This window comes from Cibotium barometz, chromosome 54, assembly GCF_041138505.1.
Source record: "Cibotium barometz isolate CiBa-2024 chromosome 54, ASM4113850v1, whole genome shotgun sequence".
Lineage (NCBI taxonomy): Eukaryota > Viridiplantae > Streptophyta > Polypodiopsida > Cyatheales > Cibotiaceae > Cibotium > Cibotium barometz.
In genome coordinates this window covers 3,366,038-3,385,559 of record NC_141099.1, presented here as the reverse complement: position 1 = coordinate 3,385,559, position 19,522 = coordinate 3,366,038, and the positions used below count along the sequence as shown (strand labels likewise).

The window sequence follows — 19,522 nt, the reverse complement described above, 5'->3', positions numbered from 1 at the left end:
TAAGTGTAAGTTATGTCATAATGTATGCAGAACCATGTCATCTCAACAAGGAAAGGAAGTACCTACATGGGTTGTGTTTAACACTAAAACTAGCTCTCCATATGAGAATGACTGTGAGGAGTACGTCCCTCTTTCTCCTAACCACCGACGGCCGATCACTTTCATGTCTATGTTGACAACGCCATGAGGAGGCCTTCCTACTGAAAGCAACCCTTTAAGTCCGATCGAGTTTGCGTCTATGCAACATCCATCTGTTTCTTCTCGACATAGTTCACCCATAGCCCCAATTGCTAGTCCCATAGGCTATCTCGACCACCGAGATCCACTCCAAATGCTGGGACTCAATCCAGCACGACTCAATCCAAAGTGACCTCAAGTGCACCATCCAACCCAACTCATACTCTAAAGGATGGACCCCCATCAAAGAGGGCTAAGGTTACAAGAATTGTATGGTCGGATAGCACAACGTACACTTTATTACATCATTATGATGAGGTCTGGACACACATTAACAAAGGAAACTTTCAAGCAAAGGATTGAAAAGTTATCACAGACAGGCTGAACAAAGATACAAGTGGCGCATCAAGCCAAGACCAAGTCAAAAATAGAATAGACACCTTGAAGAAAGCTTATAAGAAAGAAAAGGGAAAGCAAAATTCCACAAGGGATGAGCCATCATCATGGCCTAATATGAGAATACATTGTGGGGAAGCATTCCAAAATGCACTGGCTTGATGAATTGTCTCGCCAACAATGGAATGGTAGAGGCCGAAGTTGATACTAGGGTAGATGTAGAGATACTAGATGAGGAGGAGGAGGATCCAATTGTGGACAGAGGCATTAAAGCAACAACAAATCAAGCTGGAGTGAAAAGCAAAAAAGGCAACATCGTCCATGATGGTGTGAAAGACCAAAAACTGAAGGAATTGAAAAAATCCTCAATAAACATTCTTGGTCAATCGATGGAGACAACAATGAAAGTAGCGTGATAAACTAGGCAAGATTAAAGTAGCAAGGATGATTCATGAAGAGAGACTATTTCAAATAAGGCAAAAAGAGGAGACAAAGAGACAAATAACCTATTTAAACATGCAAGTGGAAATTGCAAAGATTCTTAGCAAATTAGGCAACAAATGGTAAGGATTTAATCATGGTATTGATGTGTTACTTTTGTATTCTTGTGCTGTGCCTTAGGTATTTGAGACATCTTCATGACTTGTGCGCAGACATTTGGAACCACTCACCCCAAGGTAATAACATAGTAGATTGATCAAAGGTATGCATCAATCCATGCATCCTCTTGTGATTTTTGGTTTATTTGTCGATGCTTAATTCTGCTCCTTGCCAGACGTCAATTGAAATGCAACGTAATTGTATTCCAATAGGCACTTTAATGCTTATTTTATATGCCTTTATGATGCAAAGTGTAATCATTGAATTCCTAAAAAAGGAGGAGTGGAGGTATGGTCCCCGAGAATGGTGGTGTTTCACATGCCATGTGACTTTTTGGAGACGCATTCACTCTAGTCTTTGGTCCGAAGCACGACTTGAAAATCAACATAGGTTTTTTTACGCATAACGAATGTCATATGACTCATTCCATGTTTTGCGTGAAATGATTGAGCCCCATTTGCCATCCACACTTAGTGAGAACATAGTCCATGATCCTATACCTACTCACCTTGCATTAGCAACTGTTCTTTGGAGATTAGTATATGGTCATTCTAGTACATCAATTTCACATTTATTTGGGATTTGGGAGTCCACTATTCATAAATATATAGGCATCATCATCCATATTTTGTGCTTGTCGACAATGTTTGCAAGACATGGAACACTGGTGCCTACGGGAGATTGCTTGGTCAAAATTATTTCTGAGTTTGAGAAAATCACATCTTTGCCAAATATGTGTGGTGCCTTAGATGGGACACATCAGTTTGCAACGAAATCCACCACAAGAGTGTTTTCTAACTTAGTACGTGAGTCAACATAGTTTTCCAAGCATTGTGCTTCAAGGAATTGTAGATGCTTGTAAGATGTTTTGGAGTGTTGTGTGTAGTGCTCCTGATGGTACACATGATTCTACACATTTTAAGGGATGCTCACTTTACAAAAGTTTGAAGAGGGATGAGGTATTGGACACTCCAAAAGTAAACTTATATGGGCAAACTATACAACCTTATATTGTTGCTAACTCGACATATAAGCACACTAGTTTCCTTGTGAAGCCATTTAGACAAGTTGCATGACAAATGCTTGAGGCCAAAATAGAGTTTGATAGGCATTTACCCAAAGGTAGAGTGAAAGTTGAAAATGCGTTTGGAATTTCAAGGAACAGGTGTCGCATACTGAGAGAGTTGAATGTCGCATTGCATTTTGCCCCACAAGTGGTTGGTGCTTGTTGTGTGCTACATAATTTTGTGCAAATGCGTGGCGAGGTAGAACCACAAGAACATGATCCTCATCCAAATGGTGGTGGTGGCAATAGGGTTCGCATGGGGAGACGAGTACTTGGACGGAAGCTACGTGCCACTTTGTTTCGTCATTTTCATTTGTGATTGAGAAGGGAGACGCAAAGACAAATGAGATAATTTTTTGTTTTTTTTATCATTTGCTCTTTTTAACTTTTACTAACTATGGGGAGGTGGGTAGGGGAGCCTCTTGGTCATAGAGTGGCCTACCATGACTGCTTAGGGGTTCGATTCCCCTCAAGCTTGATTACTTTGTGCATGTTTACAGGTGTGGTGGTCGGCCGACTGGTCGGAATTTTATGTGCAAGATCCATCCGACGTCTGACAGGTTCTTTGCCACTGGTCGGACTTTTTGGAGATCATGTACGAGATACCACTCCGTCCGGTGAGGTCCAATCGGTCACTCTTTTGCCGAACAGAGCCCATCGGTCAGAGACGTGCGTAGGCTATCTATCTCAACACCCGTCAATAGCAACATTGGAAAGTGTTGGTTAGCAAGTTGGTAAACGGCAACACATCACGAAAGCACATTATGCTTGACTTTGTCTAGTTGTCAACAGAAAGATCACAAGCTCCATTTGCCATTGCCGTGCACCTTTCAAGCAACTCTTCCTTGGAGAGTAACCTTGCATAATAATTGAGTTGCTCTTCATCGGGATGTTTTATTGGATGCAAGACATGTTGATAACACAACATTGAGATCTATTTTTATTCATCTCTATAATATTATATAAATAATGAGTTTCACTCGCGTTTTCATTCCGGTGTTAAACGGCTGACAAATTGCAGACAAAACGTATACACAGTATAACTCACAAATTTCCTCCAAACATAAAAGGCTCTGAGACCCAAAACTTTTGGTCGTGTACGAGCCGCACTTCCGATTTGCCAAAAAAACTTAAAAAGTACACACTGATAAGCTAGCCCTCGTTCCACTTCCGTGGGGGTGCCAGCGACCGAACCCTGGCAAGTCCTGGCCCAGACATGCGCTGGCTTCTGACTGTTTCGACAAAATGGCCAACTGTCTCGTAAAATTGTTCTAATGCCGACGCTGGAAGAATGATCGCCGAGCGGCCAGCACCAGTCACCTGCAAGTTCCAAACCCTCTCTGCTGGTAAGCAACATCCCAAGCTTAGACACTGGTCAAAGAACCTTACCCAGCCACCATTGAGATGGTCAGGGAGTTGGATAGGCAGCATTGCCAATCCATCCGCCATGATCGACCCCTGGTAAGTGATCCTGATGGGCAACCGCCTACTGACGGGCAAGCAAGATTCCGTATTTCCTTTTAATTTACATTACTCAAAGAAAAAAAGAAGATCAGCACAATATTTACAGCAAGGCAACCTCTGATCAAAGGGAAATAGCCCATACCTCTGAAATTCTCAGGTACTGCCCACGTGCATTACTCCCAAGATCAAAGAAAAACCTTTTTTGCTCAGCTCGAAGAACTTTCGAAAATAATGTGCCACCTGCATCACTGCTGGATAAAGGGAAAACCCCCGAGCCATCGTCTACTGGGCTCCCAGAGAATCCTGCCTGGGAATTGCCACTCGGTAAGACAACACCCAATGATTGCAGCTCTATGTGCTCTGATGGCAAGGAAGATTCCTGTTCCAAAAAAGGGAAAAAAAAACTAAAAACCTCTCTCTCTCTCTCTCCCCCTCAACACACACACACACACACCCCTCACGTCAGGTGGCATCTAGACAGCACTTCACATATGCAGGGGATCATGTACAGATTGTTGGCTCGTACATATGACTGGCAGCACCCATGTCATATGCACGGAAGTTGCGTCTCTTCTTTCAGCCCTAAGAATGCTGAATAGGAACCTTGATACTAGACACCAACAAAAAGAGAGAGAGAGAGAGAGAGAGAGAGAGAGAGAGAGAGCTATATTTTCAGTATATTTTTACAAAAGATGTCAAAAGACCGTACAAAATCTGTGGCCTTTGGCCTTCCAACAAAAGGGGAATCTAAAGACCTCAAAGGCTTGACTCTTGACCGGCCCCAAGAATGGGGTCAGATGATCTTCTACCTTCTTGGCCTAGCCTTTATATAGGCTCTTCACATGCCATAAATTGACAGACAGCAGCAAGGACAACCACCCAAATATATAATTATCCCGCTTCATCAGTATGGTCTTGTCTACCCTGCCGACAACTGTCCTGACCTAATCAGGGTTCTTCTGCATAAACCTGAGCCTTGCTAGGGCCCTAAGCCCACTGTTTACCTGCTGCCCAAAGCAGGGATTAGCCTGGGGATCAACCATGTTCATGTGTGCACATGGCATCCCCTCCTGCTAAACTTGATGGCAGGATTCCAACCTTTGACCTTGGATGATTGTCATCATCCCTTTGTCTCTCCATGGACTCCCAAACTTGTCATCCTTCCTGGCAACCTTTTCACTGAAAACCTTGCCGTGTCTCAGATTCTACTCCAAAGCTCATGTTGAGATCTGTGCATCTGTTCCACTTTGTCCCCTTGCCTTCATGCCCTGTCCTTGAACACTACAATGGTCTCCTTCCGGAGGTTGATCATGGCATCTTTGCTCCATCTCCTTGGAACTATTTTCTCGAGAGCCTTCCTTGGTATGCCCCAAATGGCATCCGACCGTCAGGCTACCGCTAACACAGACCAACCCCATGGGATTTCTAGCCTAGTTGTGTTACTCTCCTTGAACCTGTGCACCGTCCTGGGATACCTTCAGCACTTAGCTTTGTTGAGCCTGATGCTCTGATGCCAATGTCACATGCGCGGAAGCTGTGTGTGTCATCTTTCAGCCCTAACTAAGCTGAATAGGAACCTTGATACCAGACACCAAAAAAGAGAGAGAGAGAGAGAGAGAGAGAGAGAGAGAGAGCTGTATTCTCAGTACATTATATGGTACAAAAGATGTCAAAAGGAGGTACAAAATCTCTGACTCTTGACCTACCAAACCCAAGTGCTACTTCAAATCTCCTGCTCCAAGGTCAACAAGCCATCAAAAGGCCACAAGTAGCATCACCCAACCACAGCTCTCTGTTGATGACCCTTTAACCTTCAATGTTTCAATCTTCACAATCTACTCTCCAAGGAAACATGAATCAGCCATTTAAGGCTAATCAAATGTTGGTACAGATTGGAGGGACCGTTCTGCAGAATTTGTGGCAAAAGCCTATCTTCTTGAAAGCAAGATGGCAACAGCTAATTTGGCTAAAATCAGGGCTGAATTTGGTAGCAAAACAGAGTTTAACAGAGTAGTAATTTAAGGCTCAACATCACGGGTTTTCAGAAATGAAAATTAACAGCCGTAAAGAATCATAAAGCATGAACATCGCTATGTTAAACATCATTGTTGGGTATTTCGGAGACTTCATGTGTGTGAGTGTCCATCTTATGCACTTCTCGTGGAGGAAACAGGGAGGCTACTATCCCTAGGCTCACTCTCTCAAACGCAGCTTCATCGGGCCAAGTAAGGGAAAAGAAGGCAAAGGAGCCTTTTACAACCGGCAAAGTGGACTTCAAGCCGAGAGAGAAGAGCGTCAAGTTCGATGCCTTTTATGGAAAACAGGACACCCAAAAAGCCTTATCCTCCATCAAGCAGTTTGACGCCGCTTTTGAAGGCGAGGATTTCTCCGAAAAGTCCAAGCTTCATATGGTTCGTATGCATTTGAAGAATGCCACCTTGAATTGGTGGCTAAAGGTGGTACAAGATGGGACCAAGCCAAAGTTGTGGCTTGGTTTCAAGACCATGTTCAAGAAAGAATGGGAGGAGGTAAAGCAAAAAATCAGTGAGAATGTGGCAACTTACCTTAATAACTTTTCAGCCGTCTCATTAAAGTTTACTTCTTATACTCCCATTCCATCACTAATGGAAATACGTAAGATTGTGAATGGATTGCAACCTAAGCTTATGCAAGCAATTTACATGGCGGGACCGAAAACCTTGGAGGAAGCACAAGACAAAGCTCTACAAGCCGTGGCCTTGCACATGCCTTGGATGGTGGGCAAAGCGAAGAATGACAATCGAGATTCATCCCAAAAGAAGAGGTTCAAAGCGGGGTCTCAAGTAAAGAACGAGCTACAAGAGAAGAAAGATAGAAGTGGGGATAAACCTCCACTTTTCCGAAAGAAGCTATCCCGCAAGCAACTTGAAGAGTATGTCAAGGAAGGAAAGTGTTTCCAATGGGAGAAGAAGGGACACATGGCTGTAAAATGTCCTGACAAGCCAAACCAAGAAACCAAGCCGCCCCAAACCAATGCATTGCCAAAGGAACTCCAACACCAAGATGATACACCGCCAAAGAGAAGGAAACTTTTCAACGCTTGGAGCAAAGTGGCTAACCAACCCGTGCATATACATTTCGATAGAGGTGCTACCCACCACTATATCCATCCCCGAGTGGTTGAAGCTATAAACCTCCCTCCGAATAGGTTCGGAGCTCATATTTCTACAAGTGCCACCTTCGAGGGAATGTCAAAAGAAGTGATCTTGGGAAAGCTTCACTTACAAATCGGGAGCTACGTGAACCATGAAAACTTTGTTGTTGGTAAAGTTGGACATTGTGATGTAATCTTGGGTATACCCTAGCATAAGAAGATAGATCCGGCCATTGATTAGACTGGAAACAAGATTAGGTTTCCTTTTAAAGACAAGAATGTAACCTTTGATGTAGGAGTTCAAGGGAATTATATTCCACTCATCATTCTGTTAGAAGTCATCTCCTATCTTTAGTAAGACACCAGGGCCTTTGTTGTGGGTGTGCCCGCCCTTGTAGGTGTTGTTCTCATTTTTCCTCACTCCCCATAATTTTTTTTCCCATTTATCTGTGGCTTGGGGGGCAGTCGTGGACTGGCAGTTCTCTGGCCGACTGACCTCTGTACAATACTGGCCGACTCCTGAATGCTGGCCGACTGGTCTTTAGGGCTGGTCGTGGAGTTTTGTGCCTGTCGGCTGCCTTTGGAGCAGGCCGACTGTTGCTTGGGATCCATATATAATGGACCCCCACAACCCCTTGTCATTGGTAGCTTGTATCAGTATTCGGGATCTTCTTTGTGTATATAGAGCAGAGTTACACACCTCTATCTCTCTCCTTCTCTTGTGTTGTTATTCTGCACTGTGTTTGCTCGTGTTCCCAGATTTGGTCATCATCTCCGCTATGTATTCTGACATGGTATCAAAGCCATAGGCTCTTGATAGTTCTTGGCAGTTGTGTGAGCAAGAGAGAGACTTGTGTTGCTGATTGGTGGACTGTTAGGGACTATTCGGGAAGAGGAGAAGCAAGAGGAGGAGGGCTGATTTGCTGGACAGCCACTTGCAGGTGTAAGTTCTTCTTTGTTCCCACCCACCCACCCTTTTTCAGAGTATATCCCCGCAATGGCAGATTTGTTAGAGATGGCAGAGAGGCATGTGAAGATCCCTACACTCCCCACGTTCCCGGTGGACCGTCAGTTGGACGGGAACAACTACGGTTGGGGTTCCACGGCCGGAAGTAGAGAAAGAGGAGTTACCGTCAACCCAAAAGGACCGGGAGGCACAGGCACAGTTGTGGGATCGTGTCAACGCCACGGTCCATTCATTTATCTTCCTCAACTGCACACCGCAAGTAATCAATCATATAAAGCATATGACGCTGGTGGCCAGAGGTATATGGCAGCATTTGGCTTCTCTTTACAACAGGGTAACGCCCATGAAGAGGATTTCCTTGGAAGTACAGATGCGGGTTATAAGCCCTGCAAAGTTGTCGACGATGCGAGAGTATATTAACAAGCTGCAGGCTCTTCAACAAGAAGTTCTTCAAGCTGGGAAGGAGATATCGTCAGAGGACATGGCCATAACGTTGCTATCGCACTTGCCCTCTCAATACTCAGCATTTTACTCGTCTTTGATTACTAGTGGCAGGCTCAACACCATCACATGGGAGGAGCTTGTGCCCATGGTCTTGGACCAGGAGGAACGATTCACGAACCCTCCTCAGGTGGGGATTCGAAGGCCTTAACTGGCCAACGATCGAAAGGCCGTAACACGGGCAAAGGGAAGGCTTCATCGGAGAAGTCTTCTGAGAAGAAGTCCGACATTGACCGCGAGAAACTAAAGGCAGAGAGGACCTATAATGATTGTGGTGAGAAAGGCCACTATTGAAGGCAGTGTCCCAAGCGGAAGAACGAGAAGGGTGAAGATTCCTCAGTAGCAATCATGAAGACTCCGGCTTTGGTGCACCTGGAGGTGATGGACACCGATGCTTCATTTTCTTCAAGCAGGGAGGAGGTTGGAAGACTCGCGGCTCTACGGATACTCGGGAGTGGATTCTAGACAGTGGTGCTTCCAGGCACATGACTCCTTCCCGTTCAGATTTACAGGATCTCTGCAAGTATTCTGGTCACATTCTTACTGGGGATATATCCACTATCCCAGTTCACACCAGTGAAGGCAGGTTGGAGATGGTTCCCGATGGCAGAGGGAGAAAGCACTCGTCCCAGATGTTGTATGTTCCGTCACTTGGTTTTCATCTGTTGTCAGTGCATCAGGTTTGCAAGACTGGCATACGAGTGGAGTTTGATGAGCATTTTGTTGCTCTCCGGGACAAGGCAACAGGCCAGGTAGTTTGGAAAGGCGGAGTGGAGAATGGAGTTTATAAACTTTCAGCACTCTCTCTCCTAGGTCCTCAGGTTTGTGATGAGTGGCAGTCTGGTAATGGCTACTTAAGTGTAGATACGCTGCAGGTGCAAGCAGAACTTTCCAATACTAATGTTGGTGATTCTTGTGTTCGTCAGTCAGAGGAAACTGAACAGGTAATTAATGCTCTGATGTCTCATAGTATTCGGAACAAAGAAACTCTTGTAGATGAGAATGTTCTTTCCACGGGGACCTCTTGGAAAGCCAAGTAGGTAGCAGTTGATTACTTGCAGAAGGAGGTGGATGTTGCGCACTCTCCAAGCTTTGTGGTTCCGGATTCAGAGGGGATGGTTGACAGGTTTCAGAAGGTGTGAGATCCCAACTGCCCCCTCTGTGCATCGGATCCCCGAATGGTAGCAACGGAAGTAGCTTCCTCTTGCGCGGGGCAGGGTTTCTCACTCGAGGCCTCGTCCTCGAATGTCTGAGCAGCACGAGACTAATCTGGTGGTCATTTCGAAAACCGAAACTAGGAAAATTTTTCATGTTCGAAAAACGAGGACGATTCCACCATTTATTTTCTCAACGAATTTTTCTAATGAGGTCAAGATACTGAACTAACCTTCATCTGAATAAACCAGATAAAAAGAAAACTATTACAGACTAGACTTAAAGAGATCAACGCTTTTTTTCTAATTGAATCAGGCACAACCGTTGATCTATTCATTAGAGAAGTCTTCAGGCTTTTATTTAACTACTCGAGTTCTAAGCGTACTCCTATTAATCAATTTTATTATTAAAACTCTGCTGATTCCAGCCTAACCCCATCCGACCCATGGATTAGCCACCGCCCAACCACTAGAATTAGTAGAACCAGACAAGTACTCACCCACCCATAATTAAATGTCTTTTTTAACTTTTGCTTTAGAATACAGATACGCACACACTCCTCTTTAAACTTTAACTTTTAAAAACAATCCATTGATAAACAATTATTAGTTACAGATATCATAACTCAAAATTTCTATTCATTCCTTGTTTCTCACAAAACAGTATCACTCTGGACTCTCCGTTGAGACGAGCAGGTCAGCAACAAGATCCAATAACAGATTACAATAATTTTCTCGTCATCATACATATATATATCTTCCACGATATATGCATGGGTGTCCTAAGCACCGCGAGCCCGTGCATCGCCTGGTCAGAACCCTCCAGGATCCTCCTTAGGTGTCCTAGCACTTCACTCAAGCACCGCTTCGTCGACCCTCGCTCATCGTACCCGGAAGCACACCATTTTTCACCATATCCAGGCTGGTCAAGACCTGGGCAAGTTTTTGCTACGTAAGCCGTCCTTTGAGCACTCCCCGCCAACTGTTACAACCGAACTTCTCTTAGAAAAACACATATACCAAATGCTCCCTCCAGCATCTTGGCGTAGTACAATTCTTTAAGAAAACAGGGTTTCTATGCAAGTTTTCAGTTTTGATTTTCTTTTGAATATAATGGGTATATCTTAAATCCGTATCCCCAATACTTCTAGATCACAGGTCTAAAATTCCAACAGAATTTTCTGAATTCTGTAACCTTGATCCTCATATCAGAATCAAGGGTCTTAACTTGATTTTAGATTCGGTTGAGTATTTGAGTGAAATTTTTCTAAACTGGTCACATTGTCTTTTCTTGAAAATGACGAAGGAGATTAAGTCTTAGTCATAGTCTGATTCAGGATTTGAGTCTGGAAAGGTTCTCCCTAAACTAACTTTCTCGAAAGCTAATATTTCAATTACTACTTTACTGAATTTTATTCATTAAGTATTTTGCTTACTAAATTTAAAACTAATCATAAATTCTTATGAGAAATAAATTAATCATTTATCTAAAATTCCGACTTCGATAGTTTTTCTAAATTTTTCTCATTACCATCCTAGAAAATATGAAATGGTAGAATTTTCTCTCACAGAGTATTTACTTATTCATTTACCAATATTTATGGGATTTAAACATAGATGTAGAGAACTCGTATTTTGATATAAAAATTTTGTACGCATAAAATCCAACTTCTATGAAAATAATACTTTTATATAAAAGAAAATCCTTTTATACATCTATTTATGTAAAAAAAAATCAATTTTGATGAAAGTAACACTTTTATAATTTAAAAAAAACTTTATGCATAAAAATTAATATTAGTGAAAGTAACACTTTTATAATAAAAAAAATTCTTTTACGCATCATGTTATGCATAAAAATCAATATTGATGAAAGTAACACTTTTATAATTAAAAAAAATATTTTTTGCATCATTTTATACATAAAAATCAATATTGGTGAAAGTAACACTTTTATAATAATAAAAATTCTTTTATACATCATTTTATGCATAAAAATCAATATTGATGAAAGCAACACTTTTATAATTTAAAAAAAAATTACATCATTTTATACATAAAAATCAATATTGATGAAAGTAACACTTTTATAATTAAAAAAATTCTTTTATGCATCATTTTATACATAAAAATCAATATTGATGAAAGTAAATCTTTTATAATTTTTAAAAAAAATCTTTTATGCATAAAAATCAATATTGAAAAAAGTAACACTTTTATAATTAAAAAAATTCTTTTATGCATCATTTTATGCATAAAAATCAATATTGATGAAAGTAACACTTTTATAATTAAAAAAAATTCTTTTATGCATCATTTTATGTATAAGAATTAATATTGATAAAAGTAATAATTTTATAATAAAAAAAATTATTTCCAATATGCATCTTTCTATGCATAGAATTTAATTCTAATGAAAATCACACTTTTATAATTAAAAAAATATCTAATACGCATCTTTCTATGCATAGAATTTAAATCTAATGAAAATCACTCTTTTATAATTAAAAAAAATAACCAATATGCATCTTTCTATGCATAGAATTTAAATCTAATGAAAATCACTCTTTTATAATTAAAAAAAATTACCAATATGCATCTTTTTATGCATAGAATTTAAATCTAATGAAAATCACTCTTTTATAATAAAAAAATAACGAATATGCATCTTTCTATGCATAGAATTTAAATCTAATGAAAATCACTCTATTATAATAATAATAAATAACCAATATGCATCTTTCTATACATAGGATTTAAATCTAATGAAAATCACTCTTTTATAATTAAAAAATAACCAATATATATCTTTCTATGCATAGAAGTTAATTCTAATGAAAATCACACTTTTATAATAAAAAAATATCCAATATACATCTTTCTATGCATAGAATAAAAATAACACTTTTAGAATACACAAATGGTAGAGATTACTCTTTTTGAATAATAAAAGATAAAACTTATTTCATAAAATTTAAGAAAATTTCACCATGACCTTTTTGGTATGGCTAACCATTTTTTAATTTTTTCTATCCTCAAGTTACTTAAAAATTATCCCAAATGGTTTAAAACATTCTAAACTAATCAAATTCCACTTTTAAAAGAGAAGCAATATGAAAAGTTTAATTCTAACAATTTGATTACTTATCTAAGATAAAGAAAGATTGAATTTAAGAATGAAGAGAGAAGGAAAGCCTTTCCAACGAGGCATAACATCATTTTTTTCATTTTAAAGAAAACAAAAATAAAAAAACCATTTAAAAAAAAGTAGGATTTCTTACTTACTTGAATTTCTGTGAGCTTTTCTTTGGCTTGATGGTTTGAGGGATCTACTCTTGTTTGCAACAAGAGTGACCACCAATTCTTTTGAAGAGAAAAAGATCAAAAACTAATGAATTATCAATAAATTCACTGTTTTTGGCTCTGGAGTGAAATAGAGTAACAGTGCATAAAACACTATTAAGCTTCTACAAAGGGAGAGGCTTCTATTTATAAGAAAAAGTGAGCTTCTAACCAAGCAAACTGATTTTAGAATTTTCCAAATCAATTTGGTAAATTTTTGACCATTTTTTGGTCAGTTTAGCTTACTTTTTGGAACTAGACTTGAATTAGAAGAGAGGAGAGATGAAATATCTCAATATTTGAGAATTTAAAACTCCACCACACATGTGAAATAGGTGCCTTCTTCATGAGGGAAAATCCCCACTCTTGAGATGTCGAAATTTCATTTTTTTAGTATTTCCTTTGATCCTTAGTCCACTCTTCATCTTATGTGAGTATTTACTCATTTTGGAAGAGATTTTCTTTATTTCTTCAATTTATCTCCTCCATACATTTGGATGAATCTGATTGACCCCTCAAAACCTAAATTTAAAATTTTCAGAAAATCTGAACCTTTAGGATAAGGCCTTTTGAACAGATTATAATTTATTTCAAATGCACCTTCTAAAAATCTTTTTGAACTTCCGTTTCGGGGGAATTTATTTTGATAAGAAGAGATATTTTTCCATCCAAAATATCTACAATCTGAATAACCTCTCTCTAGAACATATTGATTTGCTTTGGGCTGTGAAGGTACTCTTCTAGGATCCCTAACATTGGACTCCACATGTTTGAATGTAGGTACATGTTGCCTTTCATTCATTTGAGAAGAACCCGCTTCAAATAAAGTAGGCTTTGTCTCCCTCATCATAGAAGGTCTTCGAGCATCCGCCATGAATCCAAAAGAAACATTCTTGGTTGAATACTCATGTGTCAATTTAGGAGAAGCCTCTTGCATCATTGGTTATTTGCCTTCGCTCCTTCGGCCTTCAAAAGCTATCTCAAAATGTTGCTTGTCTTCATGTTGACCACCATGACCCACCACTATCATATGAATGTTGACTCACTGGTCGAATGACATTCTCTTCCAAAGCTTCCATCCTTGTAGCCATAGTGTCAAGTTTATCATTGACCTCCACCTTTGTAGCCATAGAATCCATCTTTGCATTGATTTCCATTAGCATTTGTAGGAGGGCGTCATTGGAGACGGAATGTGAGGATTGCGGGGTATACTTGGAAACAACTCTTTCTCAAGAGCTTGAAGAACTACCACCAATGGATGAAGAAGGAGAGATAATATATGAACCGGAGAGGATTGTAGACAAGAGGACAAGAGCATTGAGGAACAGAGATATTAAAAAAATTCCTTGTTAAATGGAAGCATTTGCCCATGGATGAGGCTACTTGGCAATCAATGGAGTATGTACAACAACATGGTTTGCTTGATGGAAGTATTCCTTGACCAAGTGGCATGTTTAGCATGTGCAGAATGGGCATTACATGAGGATTACATATGAAGTAATCTTTGGACAAATTTCGTTGGATCCATTGTTGGGGCCATCATTCTACTCCAACACACTTGGAAGATCATCATGATATAAGGCAAAGATGTGGGACTCATTTGGTTGAGGTTATGCATCAATTGCAATCCATTTTTATGGAGATTTCATGAAGTATTTTCAAGGATCTTCACCAACAACAAGGTTGCTATAACAGTCTCATATGATTGCATTGGAGAAAGAGTTTGTGGGCTTCATTACATTTGGATTTCTTCTTCCAAATGTACTTCAAGAGCATTTTTGGGAACCTCTTTCCTTCTCAAAGATTCCAATTGCGGCCACACTTGAAGTGTAAATATCTTGTATGATTTTGAAGACAAAATCTTTGGGAAGGGATAGTTTGTCATGAACCTATAGCATACATGTGAATGGGCCCATGGGTAAAATACTATAAATAGGGCCTTGAGCACATGGATAGAACCTTGTCACTTTTACTAATTTTGGACATTCCATTGTACCTTTGGCTCCTACTATATAAAGATTGGCTCCTACTATGGAGATAGCCATCTATGGTCAAGGCTCATGGCTAGCTTTCAAGCCATCCTCTTGGTGAGAGGTTAACACACTTAGGCCATAGTGTATCTTTCTCTTTGCTACATACACATATGGATTCTCTCTCTTGTTCATCTTTGGCTATGATGCTTGAAAATGCTCATTTCATGTGTAATGGATGCTAGAATTCATCTTTCATGTGTTTGATTTCATCTTTAACTCTAGATCCATTCTACTAACACATGTTGCAAGCTTTAAAGAAGTACCATCAAGAACAAAGCCATTGTAATATGCAACGGAAGTCTTTGTATTGAAGAATCCTATCACACAAATGCTCACACCGTCTTTTGTATCCTAAGTTTCGAGTTTAGCAATCCACTTTAATACTTCAAACTTTAAAGAGATACGAGAGAGAGATATAAGAACTGTACACCAGATTGGATCCCAAATTACCCACTGAAGGGCCCCCTATCTCGATAACGAGATAGTATTTGCTTTATTACTTTAGAGAGAATGACTGTGGATTGTAGATAAGCCAAACGCAAGATCTCAGAGGATCGGAAGCCTGGCTGAACTGTACACCGCTGTAGAAACACCTCAATGAACTGATCTCGAGCCTATGCACTCTTCCCAAGGGCATGAGGAAGGGCTACACACATGAGGCTGAGAAAGGACTGCGATGGACTGTTCTAAGCTATGTAAATATGTTGTAAATGCTTATGAATGATATGTTACCTTCATCACTAGATGACTGTAGCATGTATGGATGATGCACAGAGGGCAGAATACTGTTGTAGAACTGATGCTGGACTGAAACGCAAGTAGGACTACTGTAGAACTGTAAACGCACGGTTGGGCTGAACTGAACACTTGCTAGCTATGTTATATGTAGAAAACGCAGAGATGCTTGCTGAATTGGAGCCTGAAAAGGTGTTGAATGTAGGCGCGTATGATCTGCAGGTCCTGCTGAGCTGCTGTACAGACTACTAGACTGCTGCGTTGAACTGCTATGGCTAATGGAAGCAAAAACGCAAGATCTCCAAGCTGGAGAAGCAAATGCAGAAGCTCCAAGAAGGTTGGATTAGTCTAGGGCTGCAGGCGTGGATGCTCCTAAGGCTGAGGATGAAGGACGCCTGGCTTTTGAAGACTGAATGAAGAACTAAGCCTTATGCAAGCCTATTTATACTAACTAGGAGCTCGTCAAGTTGACTGGTCATTTATTTAATAAAGTTTATATTTATAAATCATGGCCAGGCTCAAAATTGAGGGCCAAACTGGGTTGAGTACCAAACTCTGCGAAATCGACATACTGATCTTCTATGCCTTTTAAGTCTTTTCTAGAGATGTTGAGAATGGTAGACTCCTGACTGGTCTGGATACTGGTCTTTCTACTAAGAACATCTGCTAATACTGGGTTATGCTGACCAAGAATGTACTTGACCATTCCTCCAAACTAGTGGAAGAGCTGACCCTGTCTAGTGTGCTGATCAGTCCACTGGGCACTTGGCATCGTCGGGAGCCACTTAAGTGCTTGGTGGTCTGTGGTGACTGTGAAAATGTGTCCATAAGGAACATGTTTCAAATGTTTGAGAACTGACTGCTGTTCTAGCTTGCCCTTGAAAGTCTTGGAAAGACAAGAGAGAAACTTGCTAGGAGGTTCTGCTAAAACTGTGGGATACTGGATAGGAGATCATCCTTAAAAATGTCTGAATGAGAAAGGAGATCTGCCAACTGAGGGACTAAAGATGATGAGACAACGATTATCGATGAGATAGAAGCTGTCTGAGCATAAATCAATGCTCCTTCTGCTCCCTTGCACATAGCTTGTCGGGCTTGGAGATGAGAAATCATAGGAACGCCAAGAATGCTCCTATCCCCCCGAATCATGACAGGCTCAAGAAAACCTTTAGAGATAATAAAGGTGTCCTGCCCCTAATTGGGAATAGGTTCATACTGACGAAACCACTGGATTCCTAAGATCATGTCACATCCCAAAAGAGGAGAGACGATGAAATCTCGTTGGAATGAGGCCTTTTGAACTTGAAAAGAAAACTGTTGTGCCTGTTGAGATATATGGGTGCGGGGACCAAGTGTAAACCGTCTACCTCCAAATGATAGGGCACTAAGGTACAGCTCATGTTGGTAGCCAACTGGGGAGAGATGGCGTCCTCAGAAGTACCCATGTCAAAAAGGATTATGAACTGTCGACCCTTGGCAGAGCCATAAGCTCGGATCAGGCTTTTCTGTGTGGTTGTTGCCTCACCCTCCTGCTTAGCATCAAGTACCATGGATGACATGGAATGCATAGAAGGTACTCTGAACTACGTTTGTGGTAGCAGACGGATCTAGAGGAGCGGGAGATACTACGGCAACTGTGGCAGAAGGCTCTTTGGAGGCTTACTCCGCTTGCCTTTGTGGACAATCCTTCTTACCATGCCCAATGGTGTGACAGAAAAAACATCTGTTTTATGACTGATACTGTCTTTGATCCTCTGGAGGAAGATAGCCTCCAGTGATGCTTGCTTGAGCCTTTTCCTCAAGGGTTTTCTTAGCCTTGGATTCCTTACCCCCTGAACTAGAGCTAGGACTGTTGTCTGTCTTAGTGTCTTTAAAAGACGAATTACCCTTCCCTTGTTGGGGTTTGGTACTAGACTGTGATAACTGCTTGGGCTTGCCTCCGTTCATCTTCATTTCTTCATTCTGAGCGAGAGTCAAAGCCCGGTCATATGTACTAGGTTCAAAGTTATGAACTGTGAACCAAATGTTAGGATCCAATCCACGAATGAATTGCTCCATCTTGGCCTGCGCAGATAGCCCTAACTGCTGTGCTAAAGTAATAACCTTTTCGGGAAAACTAAAGCATTGGGAATCCGTTCTGTGTTTGAGTCCATAGAACTCATCTTTCAGACCAATCATGTACTGGGGCGGGAGAAATTTGGTCTTCAGGTCATGGACAAAGATGTCTCAGTCAAAGGCTGTGACACCTGTGGCCTGGTCTGTATGAATACTATGGCCTGGTCTGTATGAATACTAGACCAATGCTGCCTCACCAATGAGATGGGGAGCCGCTAAGTGGACTTTATCTTGTGGGTGTGTGATCCTAGCTAATGGAAAATGAGCATTAAACTGATGAATAAATTGATTAACTGATGAATGATCACACTTATCATCATACTTACTGAAGTTTGGTTGACTGCGAATGACGGTGGTTGATGATGCTATGAACTGCGGGCTGGTGACACCTATGACGACTGGGGAGACTGAGGGGAGCTGCTGATACCTCAAGTGTATGGCCTCCTTTTCCCGTTGGTGGTCGAGTAACATACGTTCTCGATCAAGCTCACGTTGGTGTTCTCGAGCGGCAAGTTCAACCTGACGTCGGTCTTCGTCGATCCTGTGTTGGGCTTTCTCATAGTCCCGTCTTTCTTCTTTCCTTCGAGCCTCATCCTCTCTCCTTTGTTGTTCCATCTGAAAGAAGAGGGAGATGTAGTCGGGTGCTGCTGGAGACGGAGGAGAACGTGCTGCTGCTGCTGCCTCCAAGAGTTGGAGACGCTCCATGAGCAACTGGTTCTGAGCTCTAAGAAGAGCTATGGTGTTTGCTGTAGGCGGAAGAACATGGTCTCCTTCGGGGGAGACGTCTTCCGGCTGATGAGTACTCTCTTCTATGGACATGACGCTGAAGTCGGTGGTCATGCCGGAACGCAATCTAACCATCCAAGGATGCCCCCACGCTAGGATGCGGTGTGTGTGAACAATCTGAATCTGATACCAATGTAATATGCAGCGGAAGTCTTTGTATTAGAGGATCCTGTCACACAAATGCTCACACCGTCTTCCGTATCCTGAGTTTCGTGAGTTTAACAATCTACTTTAATACTTCAAACTTTAAAGAGATATGAGAGAGAGATATGAGAACTGTATACTAGATTGGGTCCCAAATTACCCACTAAAGGGCCCCCTATCTCGATAACGTGATAGTATTTGCTTTATTACTTTAGAGAGAATGATTGTGGACTGTAGATAAGCCAAACGCAAGATCTCGGAGGATCGGAAGCCTGGCTGAACTATACACGACTCTAGAAACACCTCAATGAACTGATCTCGAGCCTATGCACTCTTCCCAAGGGCATGAGGAAGGGCTGCACACCTAAGGCTGAGAAAGGACTGCTGTGGACTGTTCTAAGCTATGTAAATATGTTGTAAATGCTTATGAATGATATGTTACCTTCACCAGATGACTGTAGCATGTATGGATGATGCACGGAGGGCAAAATACTGTCGTAGAACTGATGCTGGACTAAAAACACGGGTAGGACTGTTGTAGACTGTAAACGCACGGCTGGACTGAACTGAACACCTGCTGGCTATGTTATATGCAGGAAACGCAGAGATGCTTGCTGAATTGGGGCCTGAAAAGATGCTGAATGCAAGCGCCTATGATCTGCAGGTACTCCTAAGCTGCTATATAGACTACTGGACTGCTGCGTTGAACTGCTATGGCTGATGGAAGCAAAAACGCAAGATCTCCAGGCTAGAGAAGCAAACGCAGAAGCTCCAAGAAGGTTGGATTAGTCTAGGGCTGCAAGCGTGGATACTCCTAAGGCTGAGGATGAAGGGCGCCTGGCTTCTGAAGACTGAATGAAGAACTAAGCCCTATGCAAGCCTATTTATACTAAGTAGGGACTGGTCAAG

At 41.2% G+C, this 19,522-nt stretch overlaps 1 protein-coding gene and 1 pseudogene across 2 annotated transcripts in view; one reads left to right on the top strand and one right to left on the bottom strand.

The window, feature by feature from the left end:
* The first annotated feature begins 758 nt into the window (after positions 1–758).
* LOC147607775 (uncharacterized) lies at positions 759–2,558 on the top strand (annotated as a pseudogene).
* Positions 2,559–3,152: 594 nt separating this feature from the next.
* LOC147607774 (transcription factor Pur-alpha 1-like) overlaps positions 3,153–19,522 on the bottom strand; it is a 29,187-nt gene continuing 12,817 nt past the window's right edge. For both annotated transcript variants that reach the window (XM_086789701.1, XM_086789702.1), the window contains 2 exons: positions 3,846–4,082; positions 3,153–3,559 (listed from right to left, as the gene is read on the bottom strand). In XM_086789701.1, coding sequence (XP_086645827.1) covers positions 3,392–3,559; positions 3,846–4,082 — 405 coding nt within the window. In that variant the 3' untranslated portion in view covers positions 3,153–3,391. The remainder of the gene's footprint in view (positions 3,560–3,845; positions 4,083–19,522) is intronic.